Source organism: Eleutherodactylus coqui, chromosome 5, assembly GCF_035609145.1.
Source record: "Eleutherodactylus coqui strain aEleCoq1 chromosome 5, aEleCoq1.hap1, whole genome shotgun sequence".
Lineage (NCBI taxonomy): Eukaryota > Metazoa > Chordata > Amphibia > Anura > Eleutherodactylidae > Eleutherodactylus > Eleutherodactylus coqui.
In genome coordinates, this window is record NC_089841.1 from 38,126,502 (window position 1) to 38,151,101 (window position 24,600).

Genomic DNA, 24,600 nt, shown 5'->3' on the forward strand with positions numbered 1-24,600 from the left:
CCTTCAAGGGTCACATTTTCTGCAGTAAATTGTTCTTTTGCTCTGATATTGTAATCACGTACCTTACTTATTACATTACAATCACACAGAGAAAGTTTCATTCTATCCCGACAACTCCTTTTAGGGCAGGAATGGTTTTTAACAGTGACTGTATATTTTATTTTTGAGGATGGTAGACAGATTCCTGAGGGGTCATTGAGCCGCCGTGTAACATATCTGCAGGTCTAGAAGCCGGATATATATATATATATATATATATATATATATATATATATATATATATATCCGGCTTCTAGACCTGCAGATATGTGGCTCAGATAACTACTCCTGTCAGGTCATTTAGGTCATCTTGATGATTAACCCCTTAATGACACGGCCTATTTTGGCGTTGAGGACCAAGCGATTTTTTGGTATTTTTCCATCTCCATTTTTCAAAAGCCATAACTTTTTTATTTTTCCGTGGACGCGGCCGTATAAGGGCTTGTTTTTTGCGTGGCGATCTGTAGTTTTTATCGGTGCCACTTTTGGGTATATAGACAATATCGTAAAATTTTTTTTTTTTTTTTTTAATGATAACAGGGAGAGAAAACGCATCAATTCTGCCATAGATTTTTATTTTTTTTACAGCGTTAATCATGCAGCATAAATGACAAACTCAATTTTTTCTGCGGGTCGGTATGGTAACAACGATACCAAAATTGTTATATTTTTTTTAGGTTTTTACACTTTTTTGCAATAAAACCCCCTTTTTTTGGAAATCTTTTTTTTTTCTCTATAGCTGCATTCAAAGTCATGTAACTTTTTTATTTTTCTATGTACGGAGCTCTTTAAGGGCTTATTTTTTGCGAGACGAGCTGTAGTTTTTATTGGTACCATTTTGGGAAATGTACGGCTTTTTTGATCACTTTTATTGCATTTTTTGTGAGGCAAAATGCTAAAAATTAGCATTTTGCCTCTGTTTTTTAGCGGGTTTTTTTACGCTTTTTGTCGTACAAAATAAAAAGCGTGTTCAACTTTTTGTACACGTCGTTACGGACGCGTCAATATCCAATATGTGGGGTTTTAGTTTTTTTTCCCTTTTTTTATGCTAATATTAGAAAAAGCATAAAAAAGGGGTTTTTTACATTTTTTTTTTTACATTTTTCTTTTTTTTACACTTTTCTTTTTTTTATACTATTTGAGTCCCTCTGAGGGACTTACATCACTGTGCCTATGATCGCTGTCATAAGGCATGGCAAAGCTACTGCTCTGCCATGCCTTATCGCTTGTACAGCGATTATAGGCACAGGCAATACAGGACGCCAGTGTCTGGCGTCCTGTTGCCATGGTGACAGGCCGGGCTCTCGCGATAACATCGCGAGTTCCGGCCGGAGACACACAGGGATCGCGATCCCTCTGTGAACTCTTTCCCTGCCGCGATCTACTTAGATCGCGGCAGGGAAGGGGTTAACAGCGGCGGGCGCATCTCCGATGTCCCCCCGCTGTTGGAGCGGGACGCCGGCTGTGACTGACAGCCGGCTCCCGCTGCAGGATAGCGCGGGATCTTATGTGATCCCGTGCTATCTCCAGGACGTACCAGGTACGTCATGTTGCGGGAAGTACCAGGCTGCCATGACGTACCAGGTACGTCCAGGAGCGGGAAGGGGTTAATGATCTTTTCTTATCATGTAAAACCTTTCACACGACTTCTCCAACCGTCTGCTGACTTTTACATTTTTCTCACAGCTTTTGTATGAGGATGAATATCTGACCAATAATGATGATAAAGTAACAATTGTGACAGGCAAACAGGAGTTTAAAGAGGAGATTCCTACAGGTAACTGCCCAGGTGAGTAGTAACCACTAAATACAGCAGAGAGGAGTCACGGATTCTCCTCAGTGAGCGGCTGCAGATATGTTATTCTGTGGTCTGTGGGATTATTGGGGATGACAGATGCTGCAGTCCGGACTCCGTCCTCCCAGCTGGTTCATCCTGTAAGCCTTTAAGTGGAAGTAGATATATTAGACTGTAGACCCCCAGTCATCAGGGCAGTATGACTACTGGTCTGTAGTAATTTGACCATTTTGGCTGACCATCATGTTAAAAATTATATACAAACTTGTTGAAATACCCGGCTTCGCCCAAGTTAATTTCATCCAGGTGTTTACATGTAGTTTGCACAAAAAAGTTTATCAAGATGTGATTACTTCAAAAGGAACCGAAGAATAAAATAGGTATTCACATAGAGGAGCGTTAAATTCTTTTCAGGCTGCATGTACCAATGTCCCTTTGCAGAATGTGCCACCCCTCCCATTCTCCTCACTTAAGACCTAAACAATGCTCGGGTAAAATTGACGCTTGTACGACACCAGGATGTTACATTACATAAGGGTGTACTTACTTTTGCAATTGCCATTGAGTAATTGAGTTGTGACCCTTTTGCTTTACTTGTTTGTATGACACCAGGAAGTTAGAGAATTAAATTAGGTATATTACATAGGGCTGTCAATACTTTTGCACTTAGCAGTGAATAACCAATTTATGACCCCTTTACTTTTCCTATTTAGGACCTAAACTTTTGTGCCAAGTTTCATGTTTGTATGACACCGGGAAGTTAGAGAATTAGTGGCCAGTCAGTGAGGGCTTTCACATATATATGATCGTTCATGATGGCTTATATAAGACTGTCTGCCAAAAGTCATCTGTCTGGTTGGATTTTGCAGGTAGCAGAATGGCTCGGTCTAACACCCTTTGCAGACCATTTTGATACTGCACTCCCACATTATATAAATATATTAGTAATATGTCCTCACCAAAAAGCCAGCATGGCCAACATGGTGATTCTGCGGTTCAAAGGAGTTGTGGTCATCTCAAAGCTTTATGACATCTTCATGAAAGAACCCTTGAGGAATCTGTAGAGTCTATGGATCACCATGGAGACACTCATTTTGATTGTCAGCAAATGAAAGTCCTGCCTCGTTCCTTCCTAGTGCAATCTGTTTTGGTGAGGCTTTTCTACATGTCATCAGTTTATGTCCTTCTCTCAGTGGACAAGAGACATGCTCTTCAGTCCAGAGTTCATTCCTGGAGGCTGGATCCTTGTCATCTGCTCTGCTTCTGTATGAGGATCCTGGCCAATCTAGTGGGCACAATAGAAGTGGTTCCCTTTGCCCAATTCCCTGCCAGACCCTAGTAGAGGTCATTCAATACAGTTAGGACTGGTCTCTCCTGTCTTTTGACTTCCACAATCACCTTCCTGCTCAGGTGTGGTGATCTCTGTTGTGGTGGCTCTACTCTCCTCTGGATTCTCCAGGGATGCTCCTTCCTCCCAGCCTGCTGACTCATCCTAGCAACAGATACTAATCGTTTGAGCAGGGGGGTATTGTTTCTTCATCTTATGGTTAGGGGTCACTGGACACCTCCAGAAGTCGTCTGTCTATCAACATTCTGGAACAATCTTTCTGTCTTCTGTTGACAAGTAGCCATTATGGAGCATCCATTTCACATCCAGACAGAAGATGGCATGGCTGTGACATGCATAAATCATCAGTGAGACCATAAAAGTGGCAGCGTGGGTCCTCTGCTATTTTTTTCTAATGGAATTTTTGTGTAGCCAAAAGATAGTGCCCAATATAAACACAGGCAACTGGCATCGCAGGTGCCGAATTCAACAATGTGGTACATTACATAGATACCGGGACAGAGTAATCATCACCCATGTATATACGTGCACTCCTTTTGCACACATAATGCTTGGCTAAAACGTTATATTTTATCTTTACCCGCTATTGCTAACGAACAGAATCACTGAAAAAAACTCCAAATGAACTAGATATAACAGAAAAAAAAAAGGGGGGGAGCGATAAAATGAACAAGAACCCCTATACCACCCCCTCCCGCCAACCACCTGACGCAACTCTTAAAGGGAAAGAAAAATAAAACTGAATTTTAACTTGAAAGACAAGTTAAGCAGGTGTCCTTCAATTTATTTCCCTCTTAACACCTAGACAGGAGCTCCCACTGCTGTCGTGGGACAGTTCACCCAACTACCCAGATCTTATCAAATTTCTCCGGGCATCCCCTGGCCATATACGTCAGTTTGTACATTGGGATTTCAGAATTGACCACACAGATCCATGCATTTCTGGTTGGCCTCCCTGGGTGTTTCCAGTTTAGCAAAATTACTTTCTTGACGTAAAAAGCAGCAACTTATACAATGTGTGAGTTGCTGCAGCCACTGGTAGGTCTCCAACAAGCCCAACGAGGCACACTCCAGGGTGAATGATCCTTGGGGCCCCCAAATGTGTTTCCATAAATACCAGAACGTCCCTCCAGTAGTCTTGCAAGACTGCACACCCAAAACACGTGCATGATAGTCCCATCCGCAATTAGACATCGTGGGCATATCGCCGAAGAGAGCAGACTGATAGTGCACAGCTTGGAGGGGGTATAGTATATGCAGTGCAAAGATTTGACCTGGAAGAGTCTGTCTCTGGCGCCTACCAAAGGGGGACTAGAACCCCTAAGTATGTCCTCGTCCTCCCCCAACATCAGATCAGGGATATCAGCCACCCATTTCTGCGGGGCGGGGGGAGATGTTGCGGTAAATGAGCATAGATGCTCAACAGTGGTTTAACAAGGCTGCACATCTGAGCCAAGGCATGATGCCAGATCTCAAGTGTCACCAACATGGGGGCGGGCAAAGATACAACAGAAGACAAGGGACCATGCAGCAGCAGTCCCCGCAGGCTCTGGGCGGGGCCCACCACTCTACACTCCAGGTCCACCACTGGATTATAGTCTGACGAAGACAGCCACCATCCCGCGTATACCAAGTGGCCAGCCAAATAATAATAGTAGAAATGTGGTAAGGTTAATCCTCCCAGGCTCAACTGAAGACACAGAGTCTCTAATCTAATCCTGGGTGGGGTGGACCTGGATCGCAAGAGGCTCTATGGCAAGGGACAAACAAAGCGGGGAACAGAGGGCAGCCCTGCCTCGTACTTCTACCCAGGTAAAACAGGGCAGAAATGGGAATATTGGTTTTAATATTGGCCACCAGGGAATCGTATAAGTTTCCTACCCACTTAATAAAGGTTGTCTTGAAGCCAAACCGCTGCATCATTGCCCACATGTACTTCCACTCTACTGAGTCGAAAGCCTTTGCCTGGTGTACAAACGCCGAGGTGCGCTTTCCACAGTTAGTGTGCTTATATGACAGATGGTCAAAAAGTTGCCTCAGGTTCATGTGTGTGCTTTTGCCAGGCATGAAGCCAGACTGGTCAGTGTGTATAATCTCCCCAAGAACTGAGTTTATACACGTCGAAAATATTTTAGCAAGAATTGTAGCGTTGCTATTAAGGAGTGAAATAGGGCGATAAGAGCCGCAGTCCGTATGGTCCTTTCCAGTTTTAGGGATCATGACTATTAGGGCCTTGCACATGGTATCTGGCAGAGCCCCCTCCCGCATGATAGAGTTGTACAATGTTAGGCGTCGTGGGGCCAGGAGTTCCACATTCTTTTTATACCACTCCCCAGGAAGCCCATCCACGCCTGGTGATTTCCTGTTGGGGAGCAACTTAATTGCTCAGGTTGCCAATCTTCTATGCTCAGGGCTCCATCCAGATAGGCTGCACTATCTCAACCCTTAGGACAGCAGCATTCTTAAAGGGCCAAAGCAGGCTCTGCTAAACCATCCCTGGACCAAACACCTGTCAGCCCTAGCTACATTATGCTTCCCTCCTACATAGTATGCCTAAGTGATTTGGTTCCTCCACATGTGGAAGCCTGTTGCAAATTATTAGTGTGATTTTATGATTTCCTGACTCTTCCATTCCTGATCTTGGATATGTTTATTGGACCACGCTAACCGCTGCCTGCCCTAACCAAGACTGTTCAGCATATTGAACCTCTTCTGCATGTCTTGACGTCTTGTCTGATCTCCATAGTGCAGTTCAGTACATATTGCCTGCCCTGATCTCATCTACTGGTTATATCTGTATTCACACACCAAGATCTTCTATAACATCAGATGCCACACAACTAAGACTACTTCTGTAGGTATTGGCTTGGGGACCTCACAGTGAATACCCAGTTCAAGGGGTAAAATGTGAAAACTGGGGTTCTCCCAGGTGCTGCCTCTAGATCTAGCCCAAAGCCAAACCATTGTTTGTCAAAACAGGTCCTCATTTGCTACGTGACACGGTCATTCAGACAAGGTTTTCTCACGGCAAGGAAACAGTCTTTATCCTTGATTTACCACCCTTATTTTCAGGGGTGTGAGGAGAGAGGCCATGTCCCCCCATAGGGTTTTCTTTTTCTGATCTCTTTCTTCCAGTCTGGCTTGAATGCGAACTTAGACCTCATTTCTATGAAATAAGCTTTCCGCCTTATCCATTTTTTTAATAATAGCCTTTAGTCTCTGAGTCCTATGTCAAAACATTTCTCCAAGACGATGCACATACAGTTTCTCTGTAAACACTTCTTAGTCTTTTGGGACCTCACTTTTTTAATGGATGCATTCCATAATCTTCTGTCCCCTGATGAAGCAATTGAGAAAAGAGGCTTTTTGTTTTACTGTAAAATCCTTTCTTGTAGTCCTTATTGAGGGACCACGCATCCTACCATTTTTCTTCTCATGCTATTATGCCCTTCCCATTTGTTGCATATTCTTGGGTTTATTCTATACTTTTGTCTTCTGACATTGGTTTCTTTGAAGCATGCGCTTCTACTGCTGGCATACAGAATATTTAACTAAGTGCCTGTAGTCTGGGTATGACCTGCATAGGAACAGCCAACTTTTTCTTATTCTTAGTGTCATGCCTGCATCCATGGTCCTGTGTCCCCAATGAATGCTACAAGAAAGGGATTTTACCGTAGGGCAAAAATCATCCTTTTATGTACTTTGTGCTTGGTGATCTACTAGGGACAGAAATCTGAGACTTATGGAGGATGGTGCTGTAAAGTCTACTGAATGCTCTTTTTACATACCCAGAGGCCCCATATGATTGATGATGGACACAATTAGTTACTTAGGACAGATTATCACTAGAGATGAGCGAACGTACTCGTTATGAGTACTTACGCACCCGAGTACCGCCATTTTCGAGTACTTCAGTACTCGCGCGCAAAGATTCGGGGGGCGGCGTGGCGGCACGGGGGGTAGCAGTGGGGAGTGGGGGGGGAGAGGGAGAGAGGGCTCCCCCCTGTTCCCCGCTGCTACCCCCCGCACCGCCACTCCTCTCCCCGCCCCCCGGCGCCCCCCGAATCTTTGCGCGCGAGTACTGAAGTACTCGAAAATGGCGGTACTCGGGTGCGTAAGTACTCGTAACGAGTACGTTCGCTCATCTCTAATTATCACCTAAAATTTTTAGAGCTGTTGTTTATGCAGATGTTTTTGAGCAATTCCAGAAACACAGATTGTAAAAGTTATTCAGTTTTCCTTTTCATCCTATTTTGTATTAACTTCAAATAAATAAAATTACTTCTCACTTCTATCCTGAATGATAAAGGGCATGTAGTTGTCAGGGAGTGTGTGATATGACACCACCTAATAGCATTGACTCAAACTAATTATTATGATTCTCCACTGAGCATTTAGTAGAATAGTGGTGACAGGTTCACTGATTCATGGACCTATGAAGATAGAAGCTTAACCACAGAGGGGGAAAACTGCAGAAGAACAATTTATGGCCAAACATCATGATTTACTGCTCCTCACTGTGAGGTCTACTGTTAAATTAGGATGTTTTTCCACCATTGTCTTAGTTAGTAAATACTATCTGACTTGTAGTTTGCAATGAAATGTTTATATAGAAAATGTTAAAAATATCTATACAATTTTAAGGTTATTTCATATAAAAATTGTAAAATGAACTTAATTCTTGGCAGATGACTGCATCGAGAGGTCAGAGGGACCCCATCTGATATTTGTAGATTGTAAAGCAGAGGATTGTGGTATCACACAAGATACATATGAAGAACCTGCAATTATCCCAGATATCCCCTTAGCCCTTCACAGCAAACAGCCATCATCTGGTCCATCACAGACTGATATTCAGAAGAAAAGTCCTAAACGAGGAGAACATCAAAGAGCTCACATGGGGAGGAAGACACTTCTATGTTCAGAATGTGGAAAATGTTATGGAGAAAAACCCTCACTTCTCAGACATCAGAAAATTCACACAGGAGAAAAGTCATTTTCATGTTCAGAATGTGGAAAATGTTTTAGAGACAAACCGGAATATGTCAAACATCAGAGAAGTCACACACGAGAGAAGCTATTTTCATGTTCAGAATGTGAGAAATGTTTTAAAAGTAAATCGAATCTTGTTATACACCAGAGAAGTCACACAGGAGAGAAGCCATTTTCATGTTCAGAATGTGGGAATTGTTTTAAAAGTAAATCGAATCTTGTTGTACACCAGAGAAGTCACACAAAAGAGAAGCCATTTTCATGTTCAGAATGTGGGAAATGTTATGGAGATAAAAAAACACTTCTCAGACATCAGAAAATTCACACAGGAGAGAAGCCATTTTCCTGTTCAGAATGTGGGAAATGTTTTAGAGATAAATCACACCTTGTCCTACATCAGAGAACTCACACAGGGGAGAAGCCATTTTCCTGTTCAGAATGTGGGAAATGTTGTAGAGATAATTCAGCACTTGTCATACATCAAAGAATTCACTCAGGGGAGAAGCTATTTTCATGTTCAGAATGTGAGAAATGTTTTAAACGTAAATCGAATCTTGTTATACACCAGAGAAGTCACACAGGAGAGAAGCCATTTTCATGTTCAGAATGTGGGAAATGTTTTAAAAGTAAATCGAATTTTGTTATACACCAGAGAAGTCACACAGGAGAGAAGCCATTTTCATGTTCAGAATGTGGGAAATGTTTTAAAAGTAAATCGAATCTTGTTATACACCAGAGAAGTCACACAGGAGAGAAGCCATTTTCATGTTCAGAATGTGGGAAATGTTTTAAATGTAAACCACAACTTGCCAGCCATCATAAAATTCACACAGAAGAGAAACCATTTTCATGTTCAGAATGTGGGAAATGTTTTAAAAGTAAATCGAATCTTGTTATACACCAGAGAAGTCACACAGGAGAGAAGCCATTTTCATGTTCAGAATGTGGGAAATGTTTTAAATGTAAACCACAACTTGCCAGCCATCATAAAATTCACACAGAAGAGAAACCATTTTCATGTTCAGAATGTGGGAAATGTTTTAAAAGTAAATCGAATCTTGTCAGCCATCATAAAATTCACACAGGAGAGAAGCCATTTTCATGTTCAGAATGTGGGAAATGTTTTAAAAGTAAATCGAATCTTGTCAGCCATCAGAAAATTCACACAGGAGAGAAGCCATTTTCCTGTTCAGAATGTGGGAAATGTTTTCGAGATAAATCAACACTTAGCATGCATCAGAAAGTTCACACAGGAGAGAAGCCATTTTCCTGTTCAGAATGTGGGAAATGTTTTAGATTGAAATCACAACTTGTCCTACATCAGAGAACTCACACAGGGGAGAAGCCATTTTCCTGTTCAGAATGTGGGAAATGTTGTAGAGATAATTCAGCACTTGTCATACATCAAAGAATTCACTCAGGGGAGAAGCCATTTTCCTGTTCAGAATGTGGAAAATGTTTTAGACAGAAACCAGAACTTGTCAAACATCAGAAAATTCACACAGGAGAGAAGCCATTTTCATGTTCAGAATGTGGGAAATGCTTTAGAGTGAAACCAGAGCTTGTTTTACATCAGAGAACTCACACAGGAGAGAAGCCATTTTTATGTTCAGAATGTGGAAAATATTTTAAACAGAGATCAGAACTTCTCGTGCATCAGAAAATTCACACAGGAGAGAAGCCATTTTCCTGTTCAGAATGTGGGAAATGTTTTGGACTGAAATCACAACTTGGCCTACATCAGAGAACTCACACAGGGGAGAAGCCATTTTCCTGTTCAGAATGTGGGAAATGTTGTAGAAATAATTCAGACCTTGTCATACATCAAAGAATTCACACAGGAGAGAAGCCATTTTCATGTTCAGAATGTGGGAAATGTTTTGGACTGAAATCACAACTTGGCCTACATCAGAGAACTCACACAGGGGAGAAGCCATTTTCCTGTTCAGAATGTGGGAAATGTTGTAGAAATAATTCAGAACTTGTCATACATCAAAGAATTCACACCGGAGAGAAGCCATTTTCATGTTCAGAATGTGGAAAATGTTTTAGATTGAGGCCAGAACTTGTCATACATCAAAGAATTCACACCGGAGAGAAGCCATTTTCATGTTCAGAATGTGGGAAATGTTTTAGATTGAGGCCAAAACTTGTCAGACATCAAAGAATTCACACAGGAGAGAAGCCATTTTCATGTTCAGAATGTGGGAAATGTTTTAAAAGTAAATCGAATCTTGTTATACACCAGAGAAGTCACACAGGAGAGAAGCCATTTTCATGTTCAGAATGTGGGAAATGTTTTAAATGTAAACCACAACTTGCCAGCCATCATAAAATTCACACAGAAGAGAAACCATTTTCATGTTCAGAATGTGGGAAATGTTTTAAAAGTAAATCGAATCTTGTTATACACCAGAGAAGTCACACAGGAGAGAAGCCATTTTCATGTTCAGAATGTGGGAAATGTTTTAAATGTAAACCACAACTTGCCAGCCATCATAAAATTCACACAGAAGAGAAACCATTTTCATGTTCAGAATGTGGGAAATGTTTTAAAAGTAAATCGAATCTTGTCAGCCATCATAAAATTCACACAGGAGAGAAGCCATTTTCATGTTCAGAATGTGGAAAATGTTATGGACATAAAACAGCACTTCTCAGACATCAGAAAATTCACACAGGAGAGAAGCCATTTTCCTGTTCAGAATGTGGGAAATGTTTTCGAGATAAATCAACACTTAGCATGCATCAGAAAGTTCACACAGGAGAGAAGCCATTTTCCTGTTCAGAATGTGGGAAATGTTTTAGATTGAAATCACAACTTGTCCTACATCAGAGAACTCACACAGGGGAGAAGCCATTTTCCTGTTCAGAATGTGGGAAATGTTGTAGAGATAATTCAGCACTTGTCATACATCAAAGAATTCACTCAGGGGAGAAGCCATTTTCCTGTTCAGAATGTGGAAAATGTTTTAGACAGAAACCAGAACTTGTCAAACATCAGAAAATTCACACAGGAGAGAAGCCATTTTCATGTTCAGAATGTGGGAAATGCTTTAGAGTGAAACCAGAGCTTGTTTTACATCAGAGAACTCACACAGGAGAGAAGCCATTTTTATGTTCAGAATGTGGAAAATATTTTAAACAGAGATCAGAACTTCTCGTGCATCAGAAAATTCACACAGGAGAGAAGCCATTTTCCTGTTCAGAATGTGGGAAATGTTTTGGACTGAAATCACAACTTGGCCTACATCAGAGAACTCACACAGGGGAGAAGCCATTTTCCTGTTCAGAATGTGGGAAATGTTGTAGAAATAATTCAGACCTTGTCATACATCAAAGAATTCACACAGGAGAGAAGCCATTTTCATGTTCAGAATGTGGGAAATGTTTTGGACTGAAATCACAACTTGGCCTACATCAGAGAACTCACACAGGGGAGAAGCCATTTTCCTGTTCAGAATGTGGGAAATGTTGTAGAAATAATTCAGAACTTGTCATACATCAAAGAATTCACACCGGAGAGAAGCCATTTTCATGTTCAGAATGTGGAAAATGTTTTAGATTGAGGCCAGAACTTGTCATACATCAAAGAATTCACACCGGAGAGAAGCCATTTTCATGTTCAGAATGTGGGAAATGTTTTAGATTGAGGCCAAAACTTGTCAGACATCAAAGAATTCACACCGGAGAGAAGCCATTTTCATGTTCAGAATGTGGGAAATGTTTTAGATTGAGGCCAAAACTTGTCAGACATCAGAGAAGTCACACAGGAGAGAAGCCATTTCCATGTTCAGAATGTGAAAAATGTTTTAGAAGCAAACAAGAACTTGTCAGTCATGTAAGAATTCACACAGGAGAGAAGCCATTTTCATGTTCAGAATGTGGGATATGTTTTAGACGGAAACAACAACTTGTCATACATCAGAAAGTTCACACAGGAGAGAAGCCATTTTTATGTACATAATGTGGGAAATGTTTTGAATATAAATGCAAACTTGTCAGACATGTAAGAATTCACACAGGAGAGAAGCCATTCTCATGTTCAGAATGTGGGAAATGTTTTAGACTGAAATCACAACTTGTAAGTCATCAAAGAACTCACACGGAAGTAGCCATTTTATTTTAAACTCATTTCAATGTAGAAGGCAATTAAAAAAAGTAAGATTAGACTTACCGGTAATCCTTTTTTCGGGAAGTCTTAGCACCAGCTGAGATGATCTTTCCCTGATATGCAGCATACAGAGAGGTTTAATGCTTCCCACTAGAGATGAGCGAGCATACTCACTAAGGACAATTGCTCGATCGAGCATTGTCCTTAGCGAGTATCTCCCCACTCGGAAGAAAAGGTTCGGCTGCCGGCGCGGGTGACAGGTAAGTTGCGGCCAGGAGCAGGGGGGAGCGGGGGGAGAGAGGGAGAGAGAGGTCTCCCTGCTCTCCCCCGCCGCTCCCCGTCCACCGCCGGCAGCCGAATCTTTGCTCCCAAACGGGCAGGTACTCGCTAAGGGCAATGCTCGATCGAGCAATTGCCCTTAGCGAGTATGCTCGCGCATCTCCACTTCCCACCTTTCTCAGTAATTTCAATGAACTACTAGGCGGTAGAGTCTAATTTGAAACAAAATAACTGTCTTTAATTAGCAATGAAAAGGTGAAAAAAAGAAATATGGGAGGGAATATATGGGTGCTGTCGTGGAGACTTTCTAAAAAAAGTCTAATCTAACTTTCCCTATCATCTCCATGACAGCACCGCTGAGACATACCACAGAAACAAAATTAGGGCGGGACTACCGCAGACAGGACTTTGCGTTTAAAGGCTAAGTCCTCATTTGCCTGAACATTCAACTTATGTTTACTAAAGGTATGTCGCCTTTTCCCCACCGCAGCCCTGCATATTCAGTCTATGGATGCAGAGGCCTGCTCTGCGCAAGTAACAGACATTGCCTTAGTGGAGTGGGCCTTGAGTACCTCTGCCGCTGGTTTATTAAGAGCTTTGTAAGCCTCCATTATGGCTGAACGGATCCACCTTGATATAGAGCTCTTTGACGCTTTTTTACCTTTGTTAGCACCCAGGAACTTAAGAAAGAAATTCTTATCCTCCACTGTTTTGTGGCATTGATATTCTGTAAAACCGACCTTCTGACATCCAGGCCATAGAAAGATTGCTCATTATTATTCCTTGGATTATCACAGAATGAAGGGACTACTATATCCTGGGATCTGTAAAACTGACATATCACCTCTGGTAAGAGGGGTCTAATTTGAACATGATCTAATTTCCCGTGACTCTGCAGAAAGCTTGTTAGACTGACAAAGGCTGGACTTCACTAACGACCTGTAGTGATGGCTACTAGAAAGATGAGTTTAAAAGTTAAATACTAGAGATGAGCGAGCATGTTCGTCAGAGCTTGAAGCTCGTTCGAGTATTAGCCTACTCGAAATACTTGTTACTCGACATGAGTACCACAGGGTGCTCGGTAAAAATTTCCCCACATGTTTTCAATGGAGCCACGGCTGCTGCCAGCGGCTCCATTGAAATGACTGGTCTGCCGGCACCCCTGCATTCTTTTTCAGGGATGGGCTTTAAATATAAGCCCTTCCCTGAAAAACAAAGAAAAGTGTTTAAATTCACATATTGTGGGAGGGCCTTCATCCAGCCAGTGCTGCGCAATCGTTTTTCTTGCCATATATAGCAGTCTGGCTACCGCTAGCTTTTCGTTTTCATCTAATGCTAAGTCGTGGATGTTACCCAGGATGCACACAAACGGTGTGAGATCCAAAGTTATTCCAAATGTTGTATTAATTGTTTCGCATATTTCGGTCCAATATCTATGTAGCTTTGGGCATCGCCACATCATATGGATTAGGTCTGCCGTGTGGGTCTTGCATCTTGCGCACATAGGTGAATTTCTTATTCCTATATTATGTAGGAAGGCAGGGGTCCGGTACACTCTATGTATCAAGTATATTTGAGATAGCCTGTGCGACTCACTCAGAGACAAACTAGGTATCATTTGTAGGATTTCCTCCCAGTGCGACTCCTCAATAGGGCCAATGTCCTCTTCTCATTTTGCCTTGGACCGAACTGGGTTGCGGTTCCAATTATATTAGCCACTATATTTGTTGCTATTGTTATTTCCGTCGTGGCCACCTCCGCCCGGAAGGCGTGTCTTAACCGCAGGTATTTATAAAATTCCCTATTTGGTAGATCATAGTCTTATCTTAATTGCTCGAAGGTTCTCATCCCCCCTCCATCCCATATTTGTGTCATTCTTATAATTTTTTCTAGTACTTTCCAAAGATATAACCATTCAACACTGTCAAAAGCCTTAGCGGCATCTAGGGAGCATATTATTCTGTTTCCCTCATTGTCTGTTCGAATTCATAGGTTCAAATACAGTCTGCGTATGTTTGCTGCCGTGGACCTCGCCGGTATAAACGCGCTTTGGTCCGGATGTACCAGGGTGGATACCACTCTGGAAAGTCGATTTGCCAGGGCTTTTGCTATAATTTTAACATCTGTATTTAACAGTGAGATTGGCCTGTACGAGTCTATCAGCGGGGGGTCCTTATCCGATTTGAGTAGAATTGTTATTTTTGATTTTTTCATAATGGTGGTAGTTAACCCTGCTCCTCCGCCTCCCCTATAGTGTCCAAGAGACGTGGTAACAAGATATCCGCGAACTGCTTGTAATATTCTATAGGAAAACCGTCCTCTCCAGGGGCCTTGTTGTTTTGCATGCTTTTCACCGCTTCCTGCAGCTCCTCCAAATCTAGTGGAACGTCAAGAAAAGCTTTCTGCTCCTCCGAGAGTTTGCGTGTTGTTATTTCTGCCAGATAAGTCTCTATCTACTCCGCAGATTTATTCAGTCTGGAGGAGTACAGGGAGCAGTAAAAATCCTTAGCAATCTCCCTAATTGAGGGCGTATCCCTAGCAATACTACCCCTCGCATCTTTAAGTTCTAGAATGTACGTAGAACTATTCTGTGCCCGGGCTATTACCGCTAGCATATGTCCCGTACGCTCCCCCTCTTCATAGTAGGACTTTTTTCGAAACCCTTCTTTGGTGGCCGCCGTCTCCAGCGTGTATGTATTTAACGCTTCTTGGGCCTCCTTCCAGGCCTGCAGCGCTGATGTAGTGCCTTCTTTCACAAATTTGTCTTCCGATTCTTTTAGCCCCTTTTGCAGTCTCTATCCCCTTTCTTTATGACTATTTTTTGCCTGGGTGATTTGCTGTATAAATATTCCCCTCATGTAGGCTTTCATGGCCTCCCAGCACACCGCCATATTTGTTGATCCTTTATTTAATTCAGAGTACTCCACCAGAGCGATTTTAGGGTTTTCGTTATTTAGTATATTTAACCAGCGGGGATTTAGTTTCCACCTCTTACTGGTATAAATGTCATTGTTGCAGTGCTGTATATCTAATCGTAGCAGCGAGTGGTCCGATATGACTCTATGTAGATTTTCAATGGATAACGTGTCCCCATACAGTTTAACATTACCCACTGCTAAATCTATTCTTGATAGGGATTGATATGCAGTTGAATGACATGAATATTGCTTGTCGTTAGGGTGTCTCGTTCTCCATATATCTAGCAATGACGTGTCCGCTAATAAATGTCCTAGCGACGTCATACTATTCTCTCCCGGGGTATTTTCGACTCGTAACCTGTCCTGCAAGGGGTTAATAACCGAGTTGAAGTCTCCGATTATAAGTACTGGAGCATCCGGTGTCTCCGCCGCAAATCCCAGCACTTGATGCATTACCGAGCTGTTATATGGGGGTGGGATATATATTGAGATGAGGACACAGGTCAGGTATAGTTATATACCTTGCAATTTAAGCAGACGAACCGGCCCTCCGCGTCTATCTTCTGTGTGAAGCACTTAACGGGATGTTTATGTATGATTAGGCTGACGCCTCTGGAGTGTCTCGTATGTGTAGAATGAAAGCTATGTCCCATTGCCGGTACTTTAAAGGTGTCTATAGTGTCTTTAGCTAAGTGGGTTTCTTGTAGACATATAATGGCTGGGCCCTGTTCTTTAATTACTTGCAGTACCGCTGACCGTTTCGCCGGGTCACCCATTCCTCTCACATTCCATGAGATGCCTCTAATTTTGGTACTCATTTGCGTTGTGTATTATATTCCTCAGAATTACATGTTCCAGGTATCCCCCGCCAGCCCCACCTAAGTGAGTGAGTCGCACTGGGAGGATCCGTGTCTCCTTATCATGATCACGCAGGCTGTCATATATCACACATGCATTGTCTAAGTACTGCAGAACATCACTCTTATCTGAGATCAAACTATTACAACCCATCTGTAAATATCCTGGTCCGCCCTCCCGTCTTTTATAACTTTCCCCTAGTAACACCGTACCTTATAGCTGTATATACAGGATAACATTCCCCCCCTCTGGACTAAATTTCTATTGCATATTAACCTCCCTTCTATACATAACTTTTCCAGAACTATCACAATATAAGAGAGAGAGAGACCAAAAACTGAACTTCCCCAACATAAAACTCACGGATCCATTGTTTAACGATCGGATCGGGGTACCAGTCCTCCATATTCCTTGGCGGTGTGGCGAGGTCTTCAAGTCTTCACCTTTCAGTAGCTCCTTTTTCAAATCGGTCCATTTCGATTGGGCATCAGCGTGCGTATTTTCTTTTCAATCGTCGCCATCTTTCCTGCTCGGAGATTCGCGTGGCGATCTTCCCCGGCGGATCTGTTCCTCATTAGGGTCCAGCCAGGAATTAGCTTCTTTTGAATTGTCGAAAAAGTGCGTATTTCCCAGTGCTGCAACTCTCAGTTTGGCAGGATATAGCATTGCGTACGGGATTTGTAGATTTTCCAGTCTTTTATTTCAATGAACGTTGTGCGTTTTTTCTGTAGGTCAGTGGAGAAATCCGGGAAAAACGACACCCTGGCACCATTAAAGCGGATTTCTCCCTTTTCGCGAGCTTTGTGCAGTATGGCGTCACGGTCTCTGTAGTGTAGAAGTACCGGCCTTGCAGGAGCTCCGGGGGGGGGAGGGGTCGTGTCAGCACACGATGCGCTCTCTCTATTGCGAACACTGATTTTAGTGCATTTCTCCCAAACAGCTCAGGGAGCCAAGTTTCGAAAAAGTCCAGTGGGTTCTTCCCCTCTGCTTTCTCCGGGAGGCCCACAATCCGCACATTATTACGTCTTGAGCGCTTCTTCAGGTCATCTATTTTATTCTGCAGGGATTGCATATTATGCAGACTTTTTTCAACGTCTCTCTGGAGCGGCTGTATCACATCTTCCACATCGCTCAGACGCTGTTCTGTCTCTGTTAGGCGCTCCGATATCTTTTGTACGTCATGCCTTAACAGATTCACGTTCGTCTGCATGGCGCCCATTTGTGCGTTAAGGGTTTTCAGGGATGCGTTGCATTTTGTGACCTCACTGAAGATATCTTTCAAAGTGGGTTCACTGGAAGAGCCCAGGAGGAGGAACTGAGCTCCCGCCCCCTCTCTGCCTCCTCTCCACCCCTATGCACTATTTGCAATGGGGAGAGGCGGGCTGGGGGCGTGGCTAATTCTCGGAACGTAGCCCTGTCCCGCTTCTCCCCATTGCAAATAGTGCAGGGGGCGGAGAGGAGGTAGAGAGGGGGCGGGAGCTCAGTTCCTGTTCCTGGGCTCTTCCAGCCTCCCCCCCCTGCACATGAGGACAACGTATATAGGCTCGGCGTGAAAACAGAGCCGATATACGTTTGTCTGAATGCAGCCTCACTCCTAGTCATTTATATAAAATGGGTAATACCCCTTCAAATTCCTGTCACAGATACCGCCAACCAGGAGCAAATTTTTGGCACTTGATTTGAGATTGCTCTTTTGTCAATGACTTCTGGTCTAACATTGTTACTTTTATAAACTCTCTTTTATTGCCCCCTATCACTATAAATTTAGATCCCAAGTTAATTTTGTTTAGTCTGTTGGCAGAGGAGCTATGGCCAAAATATACCCATATGTTTCTTAGAAAGGTGCTATTTCTAGCGCGTAAGGTGGTGGCCATACAATGGATGGCCTCAGAACCACCCTTGATGTCACACTGGTTATGGATGGTAAACACCGTAATCCCCTATGAAAAAGTTATTTACCAGAATAGAGGCTGCCCAGGCAAATTTCAGGTGGTGTGGGGCTTTTGGCTTGATGTATATTCTACCTTAACTGCAGATTAAATACTAGTGTTTAGTCCTTTTCCCCTTTCCCCTCCTCTCTTACTGTAATCTATGTCGATTAATACATTAGCATAGACGGTTTATTGTTGCTAAAAGTTTTTCTTTATTATAATTTCCTACTTAGATATTGGAAAATCGTTTTTCACATGTATCTATTGCTATTGTACAGAATGTAATTATACATAGTATGAGTTATGTACCTAATCAAAACTTTTCTATTCTGTACTACTCATTCCTTTATGATAAATAAAGCAAAGTTAAAAAAAAAAAAAAAGCAAACTCGGATGCTAGTACTTCTAAGAAAGTCTCATTTAATCAGTTACAGTTCCTTTCATCGCTACAAGGACAGCATGAATCTTGAAGAAATTGGAATAAGCAAAGCAGAACAATTCATTGTGTATGTGTCAGATAGCTGAACACCGGGCTGGGAAACCATTGTGTACCCAGAGTATAGGCAAACCCCTGAAACATTTGTGTACCAAGAGTAAAGGCGACCCCCTGAAACATTTCTGTACCAAGAGTATAGGCGAACCCCTGAAAAATTGTGGTACCAAGAGTACTGGTGAAGATCTAAACACATTTGCTTTCCAAGACTATAGGCGAAGCTCAGAAACTTTATGTACCAAGAGTATAGTCGAACCCCTGAAAACATTTGTGTACCAAGAGTATAGGCGAACCGCAGAAGCATTTGTGTACCAAGAGTATAGGTGACCCGCTGAAACATTTGTGTACCAAGAGTATAGGTGACCCGCTGAAACATTTGTGTACCAAGAGCATAGGTGAAACCCTGAAACATTTCTGTACCAAGAGTATAGGCGAACCCCTGAAACATTTCTGTACCAAGAGTGTATGCGAACTCCTGAAACATTTGTGTAACAAGAGTATAGGCGACCCCCTGAAACATTTCTGTACCAAGAGTATAGGTGAACCCCTGAAAAATTGGTGTACCAAGAGTATAGGCGAAGATCTGAAAAAATTTGTTTACCAAGAGTATAGACGAAGCCCGGAAACATTTGTGTACCAAGAGTATAGGCGAACCCCTGAGAACATTTTTGTACCAAGAGTATAGGCGAACCCCTGAGAACATTTTTGTACCAAGAGTATAGGCGAACCCCTGAGAACATTTTTGTACCAAGAGTATAGGGGAACCACAGAACCATTTGTGTACAAAGAGTATAGACGACCCGCTGAAACATTTGTGTACCAAGAGTATAGGCAAACTCCTGAAAAAATTGTGTACCAAGAGTATATATGATGTCATGCTGGTTTAGGAGGAGGAGAAGGAAGATTGGAGAGGGATGGACCAAGCTACTTTCCCTCTTTTTCGGGGTGATAGAGGGTGCATGGCTTTTCCTGTTCCAGCTTAAAGAATCTTTATGTTCCGCTGCTTTCCACCAGTGGAGAAGAGAAGTCAGGAGAAATCCAGCCTTTGTTCATCTTAATGAGTGTAAGCCTGTTGACGCTGTCAGTTGACAGTCGGGTATGCTTATCCATGATGATCCCCCAGCAGCACTAAACACCCTCTCTGATAAGACGCTAGTGGCAGGGCAGGCCAGCACCTCCAAGGCATACATCGCAAGTTCGTGCCACGTGTCCAGCATTGACACCCAATAGTTGTATGGAGCAGAGGGATCACGGAGGATGTTGGTACGGTCAGCTATGTACTCCCTCACCTTTTTACAGTGTTCCCTTCGACTCAGCCTAGACTGGGAAGTGGTGACACAGTATGGCTGGGGACCCATAAAACTAGCAAAGGCCTTGGCGAGTGTTCCCCTGGCTGCGCTGGACATGCTGCCTGTGCCCTCCGTATCCCCTGCTAGTTGACCCACTGAACTACGTCCTCTACCGCTAGTGTTGTCATATGGGAAGTTTAGTATCAGCTATTCCACCAGTGCCTTGTGGTATTGCATCACTCTTGTACTCCTTTCCTCTTCGGGAATGAGAGAGGAAAGGTTCTTCTTATACCGTGGGTCGAGAAGGGTGAACACCCAGTAATCTGTGTTGGCCAGAATGCGTCTAATGCGAGCGTCACGGGAAAGGCAGCTTAACATGAAGTCAGTCATGTGTGCCATAGTCGCAGTACGTAACACATTGCTGTCCTCACTAGGAGAATGACTCTCAGACTCCTCCTCCTGCTCCTCCTCTTCAGCCCATACACACTGAACCAATGTGAGGGAAGTAGCATAGGTACCCTCTGCAGTGTGGGCAGCGGTCTCTTCCCCCTCCTCCTTCTCCAATACGTGCTTAGAAACAGGCGTGAGAGTGGTCTGGCTATCAAGCAACATATTTTCATCCCCCTTCTCCTTTTCTAACCGCAAAGCGTCGGCCTTTATGCTTAATAGCAAACTTCTCAGAAGGCAAAGCAGCGGGATGGTTATGCTGATAATGGCCACATCGCCGCTCAACATTTGTGTACACTCAAAGTTTCCTACGATCTGACAAATGTCTGCCATCCATGCCCACTCCTTTGTGAAGAACTGTGGAGGCTGACTACCACTCCACCGGCCATGTTGCAGCTGGTATTCTACAATGGCTCTACGCTGCTCGTACAGCCTGGCCAACATGTGCAATTTAGAATTCCAGCGCGTGGGCACGTCGCACAACAGTCAGCGCACTGGCAACTGGAAGCGATGTAGCAGTGTCCTGAGGGTGGGAGCATCTGTGGTGGATTTCCTGAAATGGGCGCACATGCGACACACCTTGCTGAACATGTCAGACAAATAGAGAAAGTTTTTAAGAAAGCGCTGAACCACTAGATTAAACATGTGGGCCAGGCATAGCACGTGTGTTAGTCTGCCAAGCTGCAGAGCCACCACCAGGTTACGCCCATTATCACACACGACCATGCCTGGTTGAAGATTCAGCGGCAAAAACCACTGGTCGGTCTGCTCCGTCAAACCCTGCAACAGCTCTTGGGTGGTGTGCCTCTTGTCTCCCAAGCTGAGTAGTTTCAGCACGGCCTGCTGACGCTTCCCCACCGCAGTGCTGCAGCGCCTCGAGCTACTGACTGCTGGCGACATGCTCACACATGATATATGAGAGGTGGAGGGGGTGGAGGAGGAGGTGGCATAATAAGCCAGAGAAACCTTCACCGAGGTAGGACCCGCAATCCTCGGTGTGGGTAGCATGTGAGCGGACCCAGGGTCAGACTCGGTCCCAGCCTCTACCAATTTCACCCAATGTGCCATCAGGGAGATGTAGTGTCCCTGCCCACCAGCACTTGTCCACGTGTGCGTGGTTAAGTGGACCTCCCTAGTAACCGGGTTGTTGAGGGCACGGCTTATGTTCCATCAGACGTGCTGGTGTAGGGCAGGGATGGCGCACCGAGAAAAATAGTGGCGACTGGGGACCGAGTACCGAGGAACCGCCGCCGCTATCAGGCTGAGGAAAGCCTTCGTTTCTACAAGGCTTAATGGCAGCATCTCCAGGCTGAATAGTTTTGCAATATGCACGTTTAAAGATTGTGCATGCGGGTGGGTGGCCGCATATTTCTTCTTTCGTTCCGCTTGGCTTACGAGAGCTGAACGCTGCGCTGGGAGACATTGATGGAGGCAGTGCAGGATCAGGGAGCTGAGGGTGTGAGTGCAGGTCGGGAGACTCTCGTGCCTGCGTCCTGGGAGGGGGATTGCATTTCTGTGCCAGGTTGTGACACTGGGGAAGAGGCAGTGGTGTGACCCGCAGGCGGTGAATGGCCTTTGCTCCACCTCGTGGGGTGCTTAACCATCATATACCTGCGCATTTTGGTGGTGGTAAGGCTGATAGTGGTGGCTCCCCTGCTGATCTTGGTGCTGCACAGGTTGCACACCACTGTTCGTCGGTCGTCCGCGCTCTCAATACAAAACTTCCAGTGTTACGGCACTCTGACCCCCGAGCGCCAGGTGGTGTGCCCTGAACTTCCCGCACCCCACTGTCCCTGCCTACTTGCCTCGGCTCTGGCTAATCCCAGGCGGACAACTGGACGGCGGTCCCTGCGCTGGCTAGGGACCTGGCGACTGACAAGAGAAGCTAACTGATGGGGGGACAGAGTGCCGACAGAGAGGCAGATGGAAAAGACCAACAGAACAAACAAAGCTACCGGCAGGCTGAAGGAAACTGACTGGCAAACTAGGGCTAGCTGAGAGTAGCTGCAGACGGACTAGCTAGTAGCAGACAGAACCAGAACAGATTGAGTAAAAGGCACACTAGAAAGAGGTAGACTAGCAACTAGTACTGACTGACAGACACAGGCAGAACTGACTAGTGGCTAACCGAACCAATAACTGGCAGTGAGCTCAGGTCACTGCCAGCCTTATAAATGAAGGACTCCGCCGAAGGGACACTAGGTTTCGATAAAGACTTATGGAACACCCTGCGAACCTTCCTTTTAAGATTTCCAGAGGACCGGTACACCTTCTGTCCCACCCTGTACGGCTCAGATACAGACAGACTCTTCCCACTACGCAACTGCATACGGGACCCCACCACTTCTAGATTCTTTTGCACTTCCTTCCATCCCCCCTGCAGCACATCGGTGACGACATCAGCAGCAGGACAGGCAGACGGGGTAGGAAGGGAAGTCAGACCACGGGGACTGAGCGGGGTATCAACTGAGCAGAGAGGAAGGGGAGCAAGATGGCTATGGCAGGATGGTCCCCACTGGATCAGCTCCCCAGTGGCCCAATCGAATTGGTGGTTGTACAACGCCAGCCACGGCATCCCCAGTACTATGTCTACCGACATTTTCTCTATTACCAGGAATGATAGATCTTCCGAGTGGCGACCCCCCCCACGTGAACTGTAACACTGGGGTCCTCCATCGTACCAAGCCCGTAGCAAGAGGGGTAGCATCAATGCTAGTAAAACGAATTGGCGTCTTCAGTGACACAAATTCAGCCATCAGGGGTCTAACGAAACGCATGCTTATCAGGTTAGCGGAGGCTCAGGAATCGATAAACGCCTGCCCTGGGCGGGAGAAGTTCCGGAATCTAACCTGACAAGGTACCAGAAGTTTAGGAAGTACCTGTGGTCCTAGCTAGGCGATCCTCCCTGCAATCGCCTAGGACTTGGAGTCTTTCCGCCGGTTCAGACTGTGGGCGCTGAGGCCTCAGGGGGCAGGTAATCACCCGATGTCCAGCTTTCCCGCAGTAGAGGCAGAGGTGATGCAATAAACGAATCCGGCGTCGCTCCTTGGGGTCTGTACCAGTCTCTGTTCCCGAGCCTATGGAACTGGACCCCAGTTCCATAGGCTCGGGAACAGAGACTGGTACGGAAGAGGAGGGAACAGGACAAATGACCTCCCTGACCCTGCGGGCTTGGCTATCTTGCTTCCCAGCCCTGAGCCTCCTATCTGCCTTCACCGCTAGCTCCATAGCCTCCTTTAAGGACCCGGGAACAGGATGGGAAATCAACAGTTCTTTAACCGCGTCCGAGAGGCCCTGCAGAAAAACGTCTTTCAGAGCGCTATCGTTCCATGCAGTATCACCCGCATAGCGTCTGAAATTGGAGCAATAATCCTCCACACAAAGCGACCCTTGATGCAACGCCGACAGCCGAGAAACCGCCAACCCCACTCGGTCCGGTTCATCGAAGATACCCCCGAGTTCCTGGAAAAAGGCGTCCACCGACTGCAGGCCGGGGGAACCCTCGGGAATGGGATGAAGGCCCAGGTCTGGGCAGAGCCCCGCAGCAGGGACATTATAAGCCCGACCCTCTGGGCCTCCGACCCGGAAGAACCGGGACGCATCCGAAAAAACAACCGACACGCCTGTTGAAAAACAAAAAACTTGTTCCTCTCCCCCAAGAACACCTCGGGAAGAGGGCACTTGGGTACGGGACTGGTTGAGGCATCCCGCCCCTGCCACATGGCCCACTGCTCCTGAGCCACCATGCGAGCTGATAAATCCTGGATCACCGGCACCAGGGCTTGCAACTGGTTTGCGAGGGAGCTCATCTCCATGGAAAAAAAAACTGTTTAAAGGGCCAGTTATTATGTTACGGCACTCTGACCCCTGAGCGCCAGGTGGGGTGCCCTGAACTTCCCGCACCCCACTGTCCCTGCCTACTTGCCTCGGCCCTGGCTAATCCCAGGCGGACAACTGGACGGCGGTCCCTGCGCTGGCTACGAACCTGGCGACTGACAAGAGAAGCTAACTGATGGGAAGACAGAGTGCCGACAGAGAGGCAGATGGAAAAGACCAACAGAACAAACAAAGCTATCGGCAGGCTGAAGGAAACTGAC

General features: G+C 44.9%; 1 protein-coding gene across 1 annotated transcript in view; it reads left to right on the forward strand.

Annotated features, from left to right (window-relative positions):
- LOC136629087 (zinc finger protein 850-like) overlaps nucleotides 1-17,667 on the forward strand; it is a 131,652-nt gene extending 113,985 nt beyond the window's left edge. Inside the window, exons 16-17 of the mRNA XM_066605202.1 lie at nucleotides 1,726-1,828; nucleotides 7,871-17,667. Of these exons, the coding sequence (XP_066461299.1) occupies nucleotides 1,726-1,828; nucleotides 7,871-12,141 (4,374 nt within the window). The 3' untranslated portion in view covers nucleotides 12,142-17,667. The remainder of the gene's footprint in view (nucleotides 1-1,725; nucleotides 1,829-7,870) is intronic.
- The last annotated feature ends 6,933 nt before the right edge of the window (nucleotides 17,668-24,600 follow it).